At 39.8% G+C, this 18,050-nt stretch overlaps 1 protein-coding gene across 1 annotated transcript in view; it reads left to right on the forward strand.

The window, feature by feature from the left end:
* The first annotated feature begins 16,858 nt into the window (after nucleotides 1-16,858).
* Nucleotides 16,859-18,050, forward strand: part of Mcf2 (MCF.2 cell line derived transforming sequence) — a 95,823-nt gene continuing 94,631 nt past the window's right edge. Inside the window, exon 1 of the mRNA XM_035450134.1 lies at nucleotides 16,859-16,883. Coding sequence (XP_035306025.1) covers nucleotides 16,859-16,883 — 25 coding nt within the window. The remainder of the gene's footprint in view (nucleotides 16,884-18,050) is intronic.

Below are 18,050 nucleotides of genomic sequence, written 5' to 3' on the forward strand. Positions count from 1 at the left end.
TATCTGCCAGGTGCTACAGCTGCCGGCCATGTCTTCTGTGCCTCTGTGGTGCTTACCCTCTGATGTTTCTTGTAATGGGAATTTGGGAATCGAAAACTAAACTTGGTGCAGTTTTTCATTTCAAAAATCAAGTAGCCACAGCGCGTGTCCCAAATTCCACTTCTTATTCGAAGCTGTCCACATATTGGAAGGAGGTCACGCAGACATCTTTGGTTAAACCACAGGAAACTCGGGGCTCTGTCTAAAGCTTCTTGGTAACAAAGAACCCTTTGGTCTTGAGTATTTTGTTTGGAAGTGGTCAGAGTTATTTTCTGTGTGTAATAATAAATCATTAAGGGAAGTGTGGTGATGGGGCGCAAACTCCTTCGGGGTTTAAGAGCAATTTAAATGGATTTGGGAGGGTACAAAAGAAACTTTATGTGCACGTGCAGTGTGTAGTGAGAGCTAAAAACTAACTTCATAAGACAAAAACACTTAAAAAAGTATAACAAAGTCTTACTATGTAGCTTAGGATGGCCTCAGTGCTGTGATTAGTACACCCCCATGTTAACCACTATTCTTAATACACACACACACACACACACACACACACACACACACACACACACACACGCACGCACACACGCACAAGTATGTGAGAAAAAGAGGTTCTGGGGACTGAACCCCAGGACCTGTGATGGATGCTAGGCAAATGCTCTACCTCATTGCTACAACCCTCCACATCACAAGAATGAAATACAAGTGGACATTTCTTTTTGCTAGGTGTTTCTCTTCCTTCTAGGTTTACTTTCTTGATCCTTGCAAGTTTCTAGCATGCTGCCATTCCTCAGCCAGTAAGACATGGCAACATATCCTGGCATTTAAATGATAATAGTCACTGCTGTGCTTTAGTGGGGACAGAGTTAGGGTAGAATAGGGGGTAGAGGGGCTGGAAGCTCTTACTTGTTTTTCACTGTTTTCAGCAGTTAACCTCTACCTGCCCACAGAGAAAAGTATTCCTGTGGCTGGGGCACACACTATAGGATATTATACCTTAATGTTTTTTGTTTTGTTTTGTTTTTGAGATGGGCTTTTTTTTTTTTTTTGCCGGGATAGCTTTTGAATGCCTGGCTGAAATGGTCTCCTGCATCACCCTCCAGAGTAACTGAAACAATAGGTTTGTAACACCACATACAGCTTGTACTATAACCTTAGTTTGATATTTTCAAAATTACATTTATTTATTTTGACTTTTCTGTGTGCATGTATATGGGAGCATGCGCGCTCTAGCACATAAGTGGAGGTCAAAGGACAATTTGAAAAAAATCTGTTCTTTCCTTCCACCACGTGGCTACACAGGTAGTCAGGCTTGCCAGAATGCACTCTTAATTTCTGAGTTATCACACGAGCCCTTTTTTGGATTTTTGACAGTCTCAAAGCTGATATCAAATTCTGGATCCTACTGCCTTCACTTCCCAAATGTTGGTATTACAGGTGTGTGCCACCATACCTAGTTTATAACTTTAAATGTAAAAAATGATTTCATATACTTTTTGTTTTGTTTTGTTTTTCAAGACAGGGTTTCTATGTGGCTTTGGAGGCTGTCCTGGAACTAGCTCTTGTAGACCAGGCTGGTCTCGAACTCACAGAGGTTCACCTGCCTCTGCCTCCCAAGTGCTGGCATTAAAGACTTGTGCCACCACGCCTGGCTAGATTTCATATACTTAAAATAGTAATATAATCTACAGATGTGTTTAGGAAGCTTTGTACAGCCATAAAGAACCCTTTGAAAGATTACTTATTACATAGTTACATGTGTGTGCACAGATTCTCTTCAGAGGCAGCCCAGAAATGACTGATAGACTTTTGCTTCTGGAGAGGGAAGGTCTCAAAGGGCTAGATATGCACAAGGCATGAGGAATTAAAATTTTTCTGGGTAGACCAGGGATTGGAATGGATGTGGCAGAGGCAGAGAAGGTATTCCAGGCATAGGAAGTAAACTTGTCCTCTGCAAAGACAAAGCAGAAAGGGAAGAACATAGCTGGTTTACAGAATTGTATATGATTTTAAAAATGATTAAAGTAGGTAGGCATGGTGGCACATGCCTTCAATACCAGCATTACAGAGTCAGAGGCAGGTGAATCTCTGTTTGAGACCAGTCTTGTCTACAAAAGTAGTTCCAGGATAGCCATGGTTACACAAAGAAATCCTGTCTTGAAAAGCCAAGGGAAAAAAGGAAAAGACTGGGAATGGAAGCCAGGTGGTGGTGCACTTTTAATACCAGTACTGGGAAAGGAGAAGCAGGGAGAATCTTTCTGAGTTTGAGGCCAGCTACATAGTGAGGGTCTGTTTCAAAAAACACCAAAAAACCTAAAACCAACTAAACAAACAGAAGACTGGGAATAGAAGAGGAAGGACAAGTTGGGGTTGAACTGATTTTAACATTTTCTTTTAGTGTTCAGAATGGTGCCCAGAGCCTCACACATGCTAAACACATGCTCTACCACTGAGACAACATTCCCAACCCCAGGATTCAGTATTGAGTATGTGATTTTTGTGGAACATTCCAGTTGAACTGGCCAAGAAGTCTGGAACTGGGAAGAAGTAGTGAGAAGTAAACCTTGTTTCTTCTTGTCTTCTCTTAAGTATACTTCCCCATGGGCTATCTTGATAGGTAGCACAGCCTGAATAATAAATAATCACATTTATTATAACTTTTCATTTGAGCTTGCTTTTACAGTTTTCTCTTCTCCCATGCTATCTTACCTATCGATGAATAGGGAAAAATATGTTGTACTCCACGAAGAATGTAAACTCTATTCATCTAATAGAACCTCACCCAACTGAGAATTTAAGGAGCTGTGAAAACCTGTTCATGTACAAATTTGGTTTCAAGTGCAATTTGGCATCGTTAAGTTTTAGCTCAAATAGAATATAAATGACAACACTTATTTGATGTACATTGCACAATGTTGTAAAATGTATTCCAGTGATAATGGATCTTTTATGAGGCTAAACTTTTTTTTTGAAACAAAGTCTCATGTAGCACAGGCTGCCCTGGAAAGCTCTGTGTAGTTGAGGGTGATCTTGAATTCATGGTGCTCCTACCCCCGCCTCCACAGTACTGGGATTACGAGTATAAGCCACCATTCCATTTTTTATGTGGTTCTGTGGATCAAACCCAGGGTTTCATGCATGTCAGGCAGGCACTTAACGGATGGAACTACTTCCCCAGCCCTAGACCACATTATATTGAATATTTCCCATGGCAAACTTCTGTGGGAAACCAGGCATTCTCTGGGAAACTGTGCATGAGCACTTTTGGTGCCTGGTTTATTTTTCTTCTCAAATTTCTAAGCATTTCAGATGGAAAGGTTTTCAAAAAGATTACTTACCTTCCAGACTCCTGAAGCTGGAAATCATTGCATCCTTTCCTGATGACTCAAGGCTGTTCTTAGGACAGCATCAGTTACTTTAACATGATGTGTGCCGTGCTCAGGGCTTCCAGTGGAGGCTCTTTGTCTCCATGGCAAATGTGTCCACATCTTTCTGCCTTTTAATTTATAATGTTTGCTTTGTCTAATCTTTCCATATATCCCTTCTCTGTTAGCTGTCATTTCTTGCTGCTGTCAGTTCTTTCTGCTGTCTTTTACTGTCTCTTGCTCCAGGCTCCATCCTCCACTGTTCATTTTCAAGTGCTGTTTAAGCTAAGGAACATTGTAACCTAAATCTGCAGAACTACCTGAAAATAACAAACAAAGAAACAAATAAATAATTAGTCTGGGAAGTCTTCCTTTATTAACACATATGAACTTTGTATGCTTGTATGGGTGCAGATGGAGGCCAGATGTTGACTCTGGCCATCTTTCTCAGTAGCTCTCCACCTTGTTTTTTATTTTTCTGAGACAGGGTCTCTCACTGATCCCTTGAACCCAGAGCCCATGGATTCAGCTAGTCTAGACCAGGCTGCCCTGGAACTCCCTTGAGATTTGTCTGCCTCTGCTAGTATTGAAGGTGCCACCATGCCTGGCCACAGGAAGTGCTCTTAATTGTTGAGCGATCTTTCCAGCTCCACTCAAAATAAATAAAAGTAAAACTAATAAAAACATTATTTTGGCTCTTCTAGGTCCTTTGCCAATCTTTAGAACTTTATTTTTTATCATTAGCTTGTCAGTTTGTATATAAAAAATCTAGTTAGGCTATGATTAGAATACAGGTCAATTTAGTGGGTTTGTTTGTTTATTTATTTGGGACAAGGTCTCAAATAAGTAAACAAACTTGTTTTGTGTCCAAAGCAGTGAACATTTTTCTGTAGTTTTCTTCATGGACATCAATTTCTTTTCTTTATTGCATGCTGGGAGTGGTGTGGAATCAGTGCCCAGGGCATGCCAAGCTTGTGGCATGCCACTAAATTATGCCTTATATGTAACAGGAACTATATATTATATTCCTCATTTTTTTTAGGAAGGGTCCCAAAAAGCAGCTGCCCTCAAACTCTTGTCCTCTCATTAGCCTCCCTGGATGCTAGGATCCTAGGTTTGTGCCATCTTCCTGGCTCAGAGTTTATTTTTAGTAACTTATTGCTGATTCTTTGCAAAGTTTCTAGGTGAAAGAGAAAGTTCACATTCTGCTAGAAGATGAATTTGGAAAATCTCTGTGGCTGGGGAGTCTGATAGACATTGAGCTGCCTGCCCCTTCGAAATAATCCTTCAGCTAGGTTAGCATCAAGTCCTGTGTTTATATTCAGGGGCACTGCAAGTTCTCTGCTGCTTAGATTCTTCATTTTCAGTCTTGTGCCTATTGGTTAATTAGCTGACGCCTTAGCTATGGAGTATCTAGTGTGTTGACAAGGAATACCTTAGAGTTATTTAAAAAGACTTCCTGTATTAAAAACGAACTGGTGTGATGAGGTATAGTTATTCTTAGCTTTCTTGATGGTACTTAGAAGGATTATGCATATGATGGAACATTCTTGAATTTGCATTTGCAAGCCACATCATTAGATCTATCATTTTGCACTGTTTACAAAAGAGGGTCAGTTTTGCTTCCTTTGTTGTGACCTTGGAAGGATCACTAACAGATATTGTGTGTTCTCCTGCACGAATTATAAACCAAAGTAAACCATTTTAATTGGATTTACTGTTGCAGATGCTGTGCATTTCAAAATTTGATTTTCTAACCCTGAGAAGTGATGAATAGCCACGGAGTAAGAGAGTTGGCATTTAGTTATATGTCTACATGGATATTGTGGGTTCTGACTTTAGTGGGCCATCTTGTATACTTTTATAGCTTGTTCTTTAAATAGCCGTCTTCAAAAGGTCAGATGTTATAATAAAATTATAAAAAGAGGTGAATGCAAACACTTAATACATTTAGAACGCTTGGTTCATGGCAGTGACTATCATGTTTATGATTATCATTACGTCTGCTAGCTCATCTTTGAGCATGGCTAGACTCATTTGCACTGTGGATACTGAGCAAATGCTGGTTCGGATGAATAAGGAGAGGAAATCCATAGACTCGCCCTTAATCCCCGCACTCAGGAGGAAGAGCAGGCGGATCTGTGTGAGTTTCAGGACAGCCAGAACAACACAGAGAAACCCTGTCTTGAAAAACTACAAAAACGGGAATTCCTGGGCTGGAGAAGTTGGCTAGTGGTTAAGAGCACTTGCCAGAAGAACCAGGTTTAATTCCCAGTAGCCACACAGGACTGCTCACAGGGAGCTATAACTTCATTTCCAGGGGATCTAACGACCTCTTCTGCCTTGCAGAGACACTAGGCATAGCATGCACATGGTTTATAAATATACGTGCCAGCAAAACCTCATATATATATATATATATATATATATATATATATATATATATGAAAAATTTTCTCTGTAAAAGTTTATTCTTGTGTGTATGTGTGGGTGTGGGCACATACTGATGGAGATCAGAGGACAGCTTTATGGCATTAGATTTCTCTCCTACCTTTCTGTTGTTTCTAGGAGAGAAACACAGGACAGGTTTTGAGGCTTGCAGGCAACAGTGCCTTTACCTGCTGAACCATTTTGCTGGCTCTAAAGGGCTTTTCTTTTCATTCTCAATGTATATTGCTAAGGAACCCTCTGTGACATTTAAAATGGAGTGTTGGCCAGGTGTGGTGGCTTATGTAAGGAGTGTTGGCCAGGTGTGGTGGCTCATGTAAAAGAGGCAAAAGTGGTTGGATTTCTGAATATGAGGCCAGCTTGATCTACATAGTGAGTTCCAGGACAGCCAAGACTAGCTGGACTCTGTCTCAAAAAAACAAAGGAACAAACAAAAGTAGCAAAAATAAATAAAATTGTGTACTGAAGAGTTTTCTTTGTTTTGTTACTTTATTTTCTTCCTTCCTCTATTTTTTTCCTTTCTTTGGTGCTTTTGTTTTGCTTTGCGTTTGTTTTTGGGGGTGGGGTCTCACTGAAGCTCAGGCAGACCTGGATATCACTTTATAGTGCAGACTAGCCTGGAAATCCTCCCATCTCAGCCCTCAGTAATGCTGCAATAGCAGCCACTGGTGCCTAACTTGTTTTTAAGGCAAGCTTTCAGAACTATGCAAGGAAGCAAATTCTTTTCAATAAAAATACCCTTTCCCTGATAATCATTTTGAAGAGGATGCAAACACATTTCTGAAAAAAAATGCTTTTTTAACATAGATGTTGCATTTATCAAAGATTTTATCATCTGTCAATTTTAAAGATTTGATCAAGTTGCAAAAGAGCTTTAGAAGGGGAGTAATCGGAAAACTCCAGTCAGTGGAGGGTTTAGCCTTTTCAAGGGTTTACAGACCATTTGAATCACAATGCTTGATATTTGCATCTGATTGCACTATATGCACGCATATACATGTGAATATCAGTGCCAGCAAAGACTACCTTTTCACTTGCAGCTCATGCAAATGTGTCTGGCCCAGGACAGATTGATAACTGGTTGGACCACCTTCAAATCCTTTAAGTCCTGAGCTGCTGAAAGGGTTCCTCCCCCAGGTCCTCAAGGACTAGGCTAGAAAATTGGGTTGCTTTTCATTTTTTCTGCATGAGTATCTTATCGGTTTCGTTCTAGATGTCTTTTCTTCTGTACTCCCTGCACCCTACAATCTGTACAATTGTAACATTCATCACTCTGGGCCGGAATTGCCTCTAGAGAAAGAGTGCTCCTTAACTAGGTTGGTGCCTAACTGGCTTCTGTAGACTGACATTAACGGGACCTGGTTTTAGCTTTGAGCACATGAATTATTAGAGTAGCTGAAAGATACATGAAACAACAACAGAATTGTGTTGAAAAGATGAACTACTTACTGCCTTGCAGCCTATTTTTTCTATCATCTCTCTCGTTCCTTCCATTCCTCAACTTTCACTAGAATTCCACTCAATCCCTTGATTCATTCCTTCAAAGCACAAATAAAGGTTGAACATCTCCTTCCCAAATTTGGAAGTTCTTCCTTATTGTATGCCGCATAAGCCTTGGTGTGGTGGTACAGTGATGGCATTTGCATAGCAGGTACTCAGACAACACTTGCAGACATTTGTTTTGATACGATGTCTGACTTTTTCTTTTCAAAAGACAAGCTTTCAGCATCTCAGGCTGGCCTGGAACTCACTGTTGCCAAGACTGACTTCAGACTTGTGAAAGTCTTGTGCTTCAGCCTGCCTCCTCCTTTCAATTACTGCTAAAATGGAATGGAGGCACCACTGTACCCAGCTGGGAGATGCTTAGCTTGAAGGCTATCTCAGAACTTCTTTGATCTTGTAGTTGTCACATTTAAGGATTTCCTCCCTGTTTTAGACTGTTTATATTATGTAAGCAGTATTGATTCCTAATTTTGATCACTGTTAAGTATGTACTTCATACTTTCTTGTGGTAATCACTGAAATAATTTTGTCTTTCAAAATACATGCTTTGTGAAAAATACAAAGGAATCCTGTAGTAAGAGCCACATCCAACCCTAAAATACATCTGTAATGATCATATTGCATATATAGGTACTTGCTAATGACAGATTAAAATATGTGTACTGTTTAGGGCTAGGGAGATGGCTCAGTGGTTGAGAGCCCTTGCTGCTTTTCTAGAGGACCAGAGTTCAATTCCCCCACCCATATCTGCAGCTCATAAACACCTATAACTCCACCTTTAGGGCATCTAACGCCCTCTTCTAGCTTCCAGGGACACACACACACACACACACACACACACACACACACACACGCACGCACGCACGCACGCACGCACGCACACACACACACACACACTTGTATACACTTGATTAAGGGGATGGGAGAGGGGGAGGGAGGGGGAACTAGGGTTGGTATGTAAAATGAAAAAATTAAAACAAATAAAATCTTAAAGAGCTTAGAGCATTGTTTAACTGGTCACATGAAAGGTTGAGTTGGAGCTGGTGATGTCTCAGTTGATAGAGTGCTAGCAAAAAGTTCTCTGTTTACACCTCAGCACTACATAAACTGAACTGAAGGTGGAGGAGGCAGGATGATCATATATGTTCAAGGCCACCCTGAGCTACAGAGTAAGTTCAAGGCAAACCTGGGCTACATGAGGCATTGTCTTGATTTGAATTAAAGTTTTATTTTTATAAACATTTGTTTTCTTGTAATATATTTTGATCATGTGCTTGATCCTCTCTGTATTGTCCCAGATTCTCCCCATCTCCCTCCCTTTCTTTCACTCCCTAAAGACAAACAAAAGCAAAACAAAAGCATAAGGAATATGTACAGAAAACTCCACAAACCGAAAAATAGAAATCAATATAAACAAAGCAAAATGAGACCAAAAATCTCATTGTGTTGGCCAGCTATTGCTGGGCATGGGTCCTTCCCTGCAATAAGAGATCCTATTTTGAGAAAAGTCATAATACAATGGTTATTGAACTGCCTTTGAAATTTACATTACAAATACAGTATAGCATCTTTTCAAGTAGTTTTGTTTAATGGCTGTTGTTTTTTCCTGTTTATTAGGTTTGTCATTTTCTTAGTGACTTATACTCCTTTACATCCTTATAATTTTCTGTTAGTTTTCCATCTTCACTCAGTTTGTGGCTTGCCTCATAACCTTCCTTTATGTTGGTGCTGAGGGTTGAACCCAGGGTTCCTGTGCTCTGTTTGCCACTGAGCTACACTCTCAAACCACTCATCACTTTTTTTTTTTAAATCAGGACTTTTGGTGAAAGGAATTTCTTTTATATGTTGTGTTTTTCATTCTATAAGAAAAAAATCCCTATAGATTATACAGATGATATCCTATATTTTTTTCTGCTCTAGTTCCCAAAGATGAAGGATTTAAATCCTTTGGTGTGTGTCCATTAAAACCAAGCTTTTGGGATAGAGGTATAGCTCAGTGGTACAGAGCTTCACCTGAGTTCATGCTACAGCATTGTAAACACAAATAGCAACACAAGCTTCCAGTCACCTGGGAATTGACAGATGTGCCATGAAGCAAATGCTATTGCTGGCTGACTTCTCCCACAGTATATTTGCCCATAGCAGTTTTAGCCTCCAAGGATTTTCTTAGTTTTCCTACCAACCCAGGTAAGCGTTAAAAAGGCTTTGATTTTATTGTTTTCCACCTTGTGTTTTGCAGCAGGAAGATTTTATTGTTCCACATGACCAATAAGGTGAGCTCTTTCATGTTTCTCACACTTGAAAATCTCATAGCCTCCCCATCCCCTTTAAAACATTATTAGTAGGACTAATGAGGGTGGAACCCAGGAACCCATGCATTCGAGGCAAGGTCTCTACCACTGAACCTCATTCCTGAAGGTCTGCTCTCTAGAAAGATATAGAGCTAGAGTTTGAAGCCAGCAATCTGTCCCCTAGAGTGCAAGTTCATGAGCACTATGTGGTATGGCTTATGTGAGAAACACTTACTTGAAGAATTGCAGGTTGTATCTGGACATACAGCTCAGTGGGATAGCGCTTCTCTAGAGTACACAAAGCATTGAGTTTGTTCCCCAGCACAACAAACAAAGCCTCAGCATTTAATGTTATGTGTGTCACCCAAGGCAGCCAGATACATACATAATCCTGTGGTAATGCTGGTGCTATGATGCCATTCAAATCTATGTTTATATGTATTTCATATATTTGCAAAATATATTTACATGCATACATTTTTCTTTACATATATTTCTAAAAAGGTTGTTTTGTTTTTTGCAAGACATGGTTTCTTGTGCACGCCTTTAATCCCAGCACTGGAGAGGCAGAGGCAGGCTGTTCTCTGTGAGTTTGAGGCCAGCTTGGTGTACACAGTGAGTTCCAGGACAGGCTCCTTGAGTTCTTTGTATATTTTGGAGATCAGGCCTCTGTCAGATGTGGGGTTGGTTTAAATCTTTTCCCATTCTGCAAGGAGCCATTTTGTCTTGTTGACCATGTTCTTTGCTTTACAGAAATTTCTCAGTTTTAGGAGGTCCCATTTATTAATTGTTGCTCTCAGAGTCTGTGCTACTGATGTTCTATTTAGGAAGTGGTCTCCTGTGCCTATGCGTTCAAATGTATTCTCCATTTTCTCTTCGGTGAGGTTCAGTGGGGATAGATTTATATTGAGCTTTTTGATCCATTTGGACTTGAGTTTTCTGTATGGCGAGAGATATGGATCTATTTGAATTCTTCTACGTGTTGACAGCACCATTTGTTGAACATATTTTCTTTTTTCCATTTTATATTTTTAGCTTCTTGGTCAAAAATTAGGGTAGCAGGCCAATGATGCCTGAAACCTTATCTGAATCCATGCTAGACTCTGCTGCAGGTTGAGACAGTGACTGGCATCTAGTGGTTATTTCATAGGAGATTCTTGAGTGAATATGTGCATGTTGCCTTGAATCCCTTTTCTTTATCTTCAAATGGGGCTTTGGGGACTGGAGAGATGGCTCAGCAGTGAAGAGCACCGGCTGCTCTTCCAGAGGCCCTGGGTTCAATTCCCAGCCCTCACGTGGCACCTCAAAACATCTGTAATTCTAGTCCCAGATGATCTGAGGCCTTCTTGAGTACTTCCTGTGCACTGAGCCCACTTGAGGTATATAGACATATATGCAGAGAAACAGCCTTACTTATAAAATAAATAAATTAATGAAAACATTTAAAAGATGAAGCTTTTAATATCAACTTTGGAGGTTTGTTTTGAAGACCAGAAAATAGCATTTAAATGTCTTGTGCAGTGGTTGACAAATGGTAAGAGCTTCATGATAATAGCTCATGAACCATTAACCTTTGATTCCATTTATTTCCTAGTTCTGTCCTCTTGATGGCAGTTGGGTTGCTTGCTATGGTCTTCCTGGTTGACATTAATTTTCTTTTGTGTTTTCACATGTGCTTTGCTTTTGCTTCCTGTTTATTTTTAGGAAAGCATGAGAATGGAAGCATTTGGTCTTTAAAGCGGTTTCTTTGCCCTGACCCTTTAGTGTTGGCTGGGTGTCATGTATGTTGAGTGAGTTCACAACCAGTTTTGTCTATCATATATGAACAGAAACCCTTGACAGAGCACAAATGCTCACAAAAGAAAAAAGAAAAGAAGCCCAGGGCTGGAAATTATTATCATTATAATTTGGGATCTGAAATACAAATGCTTTCTATAAAATGAGAAAGCTTGTACATATCAATTACTTACTTATTTAAATGCTAATTTTCTCTCTAGGGACCATTACTCAGGTCAGTAGAACTGAAATGTCTGGAATGGTTATCTATACTCCTATCATTTAGGCACACATTCAGAAATTAGAGCTCTAAGAACATTGACTCTCCTGTAGCAATTCTCCACAGAGCTGCTTGGTCTCTGAAAATTGAAATTAACAGCACTGTGGCAATGGTCTTCTGTAACTTGCAAGGTAGCCTTTTTGCCTGTAGACTGTTCTGACATTTTGAACTAAGTACCTCTGCACAATACTCTTTCTGTTGGCCTTTTTGTCCTGAGAGGAAAACCCAACTATTCAAACAAACAACCAAGGGAATTCTTGATCAGATAGCTAATGAGAACATTGCACATATGGCCTGTATCCAAGGAGTTAGGTGTCTTTGTTAAGAAATATGGCAATATGTTTAATCTTCAATGTTTCATAAGTTTATTTGATTCTTTAATTTTTCCTAGAACATCTATCCAAAATGGTAGGTGGTATTTGGCCAATCATAATCAGGCGTGGTGGCACACACCTGTAATCCCAGCTCTTGAGAGGCAGAGGCAGGCAGATCTCTCCAGTGGAGGTCAGCTTGGTTTACAGAGTGAGTTTCAGGACAGCCAGGGCTCCATAGAGAAGCCCTGTCCAAACAACAACAAAAAAGATGAAAGAAAGAATGAAAGGAAGGGGGGCTGGAGAGATGGCTCAGGAGTTAAGAGCACTGACTGCTCTTCCAGAGGTTCTGAGTTTAATTCCCAGCAACCACATGGTGGCTCACAACCATCTGTAATGTGATCTGGTGCTCTCTTTTGGCACTCACTGTATACATGATAAATAAATAAATAAATCTTAAAAAAAGAATGAAAGGAGGGAAGGAACTAAGAAAGAAAGAAAGAAAGAAAGAAAGAAAGAAAGAAAGAAAGAAAGAGAAAGAAAGAAAGAAAGGAAGAAAGGAAGGAAGGAAGGAAAAACAAGCAAGCCCAACATGGTGGCACAAACATATCCTTCTAACATTTGGGAGGCAGAGGCAGGAAGATAAGACATTCAAGGGCAGCCTGGGCTACATGAGATACCTTGTAGGATTTGAAAAAAATCTTTGAATTCTACCTTACTCCTCATTTGCAATAAAAGAATTAGTGGTTGTATACAACTTGATGATCAAGATAGTAGGGGCTGGAGAGATGTCCCGGTTGTTAATAACTCTTGCTTCTCTTGCAGAGGACTGGTTCAGTTCCTATACCCATATGGTGGTTTATAACCATCTAGAACTCCAGTTATAGGGGATGTTACTCCCTCTTCTGGCATCTGCAGGTACTATGTGCACATGGTCCACATACAAGCAAGCAGGCAAAATATCATGCACATTTAAAAATAAAAGAGACTAAGAGTCTGAAGTTTCTTATCATATGTGAGTGAAGTACTAGAGATTTGCTCATCTTTGGTTTTCACTTTTTGCCTGATTATTTATATATAAACAAGGGTTTATGTTTTAGCAGAGAAGATTTATTACTTTTAATTATGTGTATATGTGTATCTCTGTGTGGGTGTGTGCATATAATATGAGTACAATACCCACAAGGATTCAGAGGCCTTGCATCCCTTGGAGCTGGAGTTGCAGGCAGTTGGGAGCTTGGAACCAAACTTGAGTCATCTGCCAAAGCAGTATACTCTCCTAACCACTGAGCCATCTTTTCAGCTCCCACCAAGCCCTTTTGAGGTTTGCTGTATATTTCAAGTGAGAAGAATGAATGGTTTTTTTTTTTTTTTTTTTTTTATTTGTCTGTAATGGAGTAGCTTGGCCAGCTTCCTGTCATGGAAGATGTTATAATGTGAATTTGGTCCAGTATTTTGATGAAGTTTTTAAAAAAGCGTTTGTTGTGTTTGTTTTTTATTGTGAGACCAGCCTTTAATGGTTGAGCCATCTCTCCAGCTCTGGTGTTTTGTTTTTGAAACAAGGTCTCATGCAGCCAAGGGTGGCCTCAATCTTGATGTAGTCAAGTATGACTTCAATTTTTCTGTACTCTTCCCTCCTCCTCTTCCTGTGTTAGTGCAGAATGGGGTTACAAATGTGTGCCAAGATGCCTGTGTTGCTGGGAATGGACCTCAGGGCTTCCTGCATACTAGGTTAGCATGCTACCAACTGAACTACGTCTCCAATATTTTTATTTCTTATGCTTTGAAATTCAAAAAAGTTTTAGGAGTCTGCAAGAGAAACACAACTCATACTCATTTTCGCTTTTGTATCACAGGAGGAAATCTTCATGGAATGCAAGAACCTCAGAGTCAAAACAGGGTGCGACTCAGCATCATGACTTTCTCTGAATCTAAGAATCTAGTGTTCTCTACTTCCCTGTTTTTAGCAACAGTCTTACCTTATCCTCTTTGGATGCTTTGTGTCAGCCATCTGTCTTTTCTTGCCTTTCCATTGTTAGTTCCTCTGACTTTAGTCAATTGTTAATCTACACTATTTTTTAAAAAAAGACTTTATTAATTACTATAATCTAGACTAATTTTTAACCCATCCCTTTTTAGTATGAAAATGCTATTTTTTTTCAAGACAGGGTTTCTCTGTGTAGCTTTGGAGGCTGTCCTGGAACTCTCTCCATACACCAGGCTGGTCTTGAACTCACAGAGATCTGCCTGCCTCTGCCTCCTCAGTGCTGGGATTAAAGGTATGTGCCGCAACTACCCAGCTTGAAAATGCTACTTAATGGGATGACATGTTAGGCTTCAAAAATATGAGTATATTTTACTTATGTATGTGATTTTCCATTGTTGGCTTTCCTAAAATTTAGGTTCATTAGAAAGTATTGCCATATGGCCCTAAAATGGAGGGAATGGAGGGAAGTGTACATGAGTGACTTGCTCAGGGTTACAGAGCAACTCAGTGGCAGAGATAAAATGAAATCCTGGTCTTCCTATTGTTAGCCAATAGCCTTTTGTTTTATTCCCAAGGATGCTTTTTTTATGTGAATGTCTAAATTGTGAAGTAATAATTTTTATAGTTATTCAAGATTCTGAATGGCACAGAACTAATCAGGCTGCATATGTATTATTTCCAGTTTGCCATCTGACATAAAATCCATCAATTTATTTCAATAGATATTCTTTCTATTCAAATCAGGGAAAGAAATCTGGATTTATTTTATAAAGAGCCCCTATGTTCTAATGCTGTTTGTTTTGAGAGAGGCTCTCTCTATGCAGCACTGGCTGGCCTAGAACTCACTATGTAGACTAGGTTGGCTTTGAACTCGAGAGTCACCTGCCTCTACATCCCAGTGCTGAAATTCTAGGCGTGTGCCACCACACCTGCTTCTAATGCTCTTTTATTCAAGCCCTGGGCCATTACTACTTTTGGAAGCATGTGAGGACAGAGGAAAATCGAGTCTTTCATTCTGTGATCTTTCTACTGTATCTCCGTGTCTAAAATTGCCAATGTGTGACACATTTTTGACTATTATAAACATTACTTTATTTGAGGCACCACAGTGTTGAAAGAACTATTTCATATGCTAATGTGTGTGTTTTGGTTTGGGACATGCCAGGAATCTAAATATATATAAATCTATACATATATGCATATATGTATATATATATATATTAATTATAAGACAATTTTAAGAATCAAATTTATGTTCTGACCAATCACATTAAAAAAGTTTAGTACATGTTTATGCATTTACTTTGTGCACAGTGGATATGTAGAGGTCAGAAGACAATTTGCAAATTAAAGAAGTCAGTCTTTCCTTCTACCATCTGGGTCCCAGGGACCAAATTCAGGTTGCCAGGCCATTTTGTGGGCCCTCAATCTTATGTTTTTAATGACTTGTATTTTATGAAAATAAATATAGGTTCAAAGCTGCTTGGCCAATGACTAGGATTCTCATCTGCTAGCTCAGTCTTAATTATCATACATCTATATATTTTATAAGACTTATCTTATCGGACGCCTTATTGGTGTCCCTCCTTGCCGGTGGCTCACATCCTGCCGTTGGGGGAGGCGAACGGGGAAAAAAGGACCCTTCCTGTTTCTCCCTCGCTTAAATATGATTCTCCTTGCTATGCGAGGGTGTGGTCAAGCAGACCTGTAGCCAGCTCCTAAGCAGGCGTGGCTACACAGGTTCCCCTACAAGGAGTCTTGTTCTAGATAAAGCACCTCTGTATGTAATGATTTCAGGAGCACTACGAAGGGTGTGTCATCAGCCTGACACCACCAAATATGATGACTTTGAAGGTCCTTTATATCAGAAAGCAAGTGAAAAATGTGGCTTCAATAAGAGATGTGAAACCACAGGCATTAAATCAGCAGTCCAAAATCCCCTAGTTCAATGACCCATTTTCTTTTCAAATGTTTTCCTTGTTCATGGACTGGAGGTAGATAATGGACTTTTAGTTTTGATCCCTGTAGTGTTTGGTATATTTGAGCATTGTGAGCTAGCATTTAAGATCTAGGGCAACTAAAGCGATTATATGAAATAATACAGGGGCAGTGACTTAAAATGCAGTTATTAATTAGGTATCTACTGTTTTGTGAGTTGGTTCACATTATAGTTCACAGCTTCTTGTTAGGTAGGTATTATGATGCCCAGGTTACAGTTGAGGAAACTGAGTCTCAATGAGTCTATTCGACTGGCTTGTTCAAGTCTGGACAGCTACTAAGTGCAGTAAGAGGGATTTGAATTGAAGTCTTTCTCCTTCAGAAACACATGTTGTGAACCACTGTACCATTAATCTTCCTAAAATCAGGTTAATAATACCTGCCTTGGGGTATTTTAAGGATCCCAAACAATTTTTATAAAAACCCTAAAGGTGCTTTGTTGTTGCTGTTAGCGTTCTATGGCAGGCAAGTCACTATGGGAGTGGAAGACAGACACTATGCTGCAGTGTGTGTGTGACCACACTTCAAAGAAGCCAGGGCTCTTTGTACCTTGTTCTTAGTTTTCTGAGGAGTGAGAGTAGGTTTTGTTCCCGACATAGATTCTTTAAAATGGGTCATGGGTTTTATATACCCTGTGATGGCATAAAGAACATGGCTGTCTTTCCTTATAGCTGAGGGAGGAAAGATGAGATGATTGCTGGCATGTCTGTATGCACACATCTGTAAAGGCCCAGAGTTCTTTTGGGCACAGTGAAGATTTCTGTATGCTTCTAGCTACACTTCAACATTGGTATTGTTTTTTTCTCTTGTTTGTCATAGAAACTGGGCTCCTCCTCCAGTTAAAGGACATCAATCATTTCTTAATGCAAGACATTGCCTTCCTGTCTGGTAAGCAAACTGCATCATTTATTTAAGGGCAGATAAATACATGAACTGGTCAACGAGTTCATGTGCGACTTACATAAATAGCTTGTTATCTATACACACACACATATAAACAAGCATATATTAGATTGAAGAGTGTTGTAATAATCATTTATATGTTGGGCATCTAATCACTAAACAAGTGGACACTCAGAATAATTAGGGACTTTTCAACAGTTTTGAATATGCCATTAAGACCAATCTTAGCACTCTTGTACACTTGACTTTTAGACTAAGTCTTCAGACACACATGATGGGGGAATGTATTTGTCTTAGAAGGGTGTGGAGTGGATCTACCTACCTACCTACCTACCTACCTACCTACCTACCTACCTACCTATGTATCCATCTATGTATCTATCTATGTTTCTATCTATGAATCTGTCTGTCTGTCTGTCTGTCTGTCTGTCTGTCTGTCTATCTGTGTACCTAACTAGAGTCAGAGTCTTATTATGGTAGTGTTGTCTGGTCTGGAACTCACTCTGTAAACAAGGCTGGCCTCAAGGTCATAAAGCACCATCTGCTTTTGCCTTCCAATTTTTGGGATTAAGGGTTCATGCCACCACACCCGGCCATTTATCATTTTATACTTACTATTTCTGTGTGTTTGGGTGATTTCTCTACATGGATGTCTGTATACCACATACATGAGGTACCTGTAGAAGAAGGAATCCGATCTCCTGGAAATAGACTTACAGATAGTTTTGAGCTGCCATGTGGATTCTGAGAAACAGCCCAGGATCCTCTGGAAGAGCTGCCAGTGCTCTTAACTGCTGAGCCATCTTTCTAGGTCCTAATCCTTTTTTTCACAATGGTGCCCAAACCTAAAACATAATGGATAGGGTGATGCTGGGTCTGAGACTGGGTTCAGTCCTTACCTAGTACTAAAAAAGAGAAAAGGTAAGAGAGATGCAAATGAGGCCTCAAGATATAAAACAAGAAGAGACAGATTAAGTCTGGTACTGTGTGCAATCCTGAAATGCCCTGGGAGGGACACACACACACATACACACACACACACACACACACACACACACACACACACACACACACACACACACACACACACATACACACACATACACACACATACACACACACACACACACACACACACACACACACACACAC

Source organism: Cricetulus griseus, chromosome X, assembly GCF_003668045.3.
Source record: "Cricetulus griseus strain 17A/GY chromosome X, alternate assembly CriGri-PICRH-1.0, whole genome shotgun sequence".
Classification (NCBI taxonomy): Eukaryota; Metazoa; Chordata; class Mammalia; order Rodentia; family Cricetidae; genus Cricetulus; species Cricetulus griseus.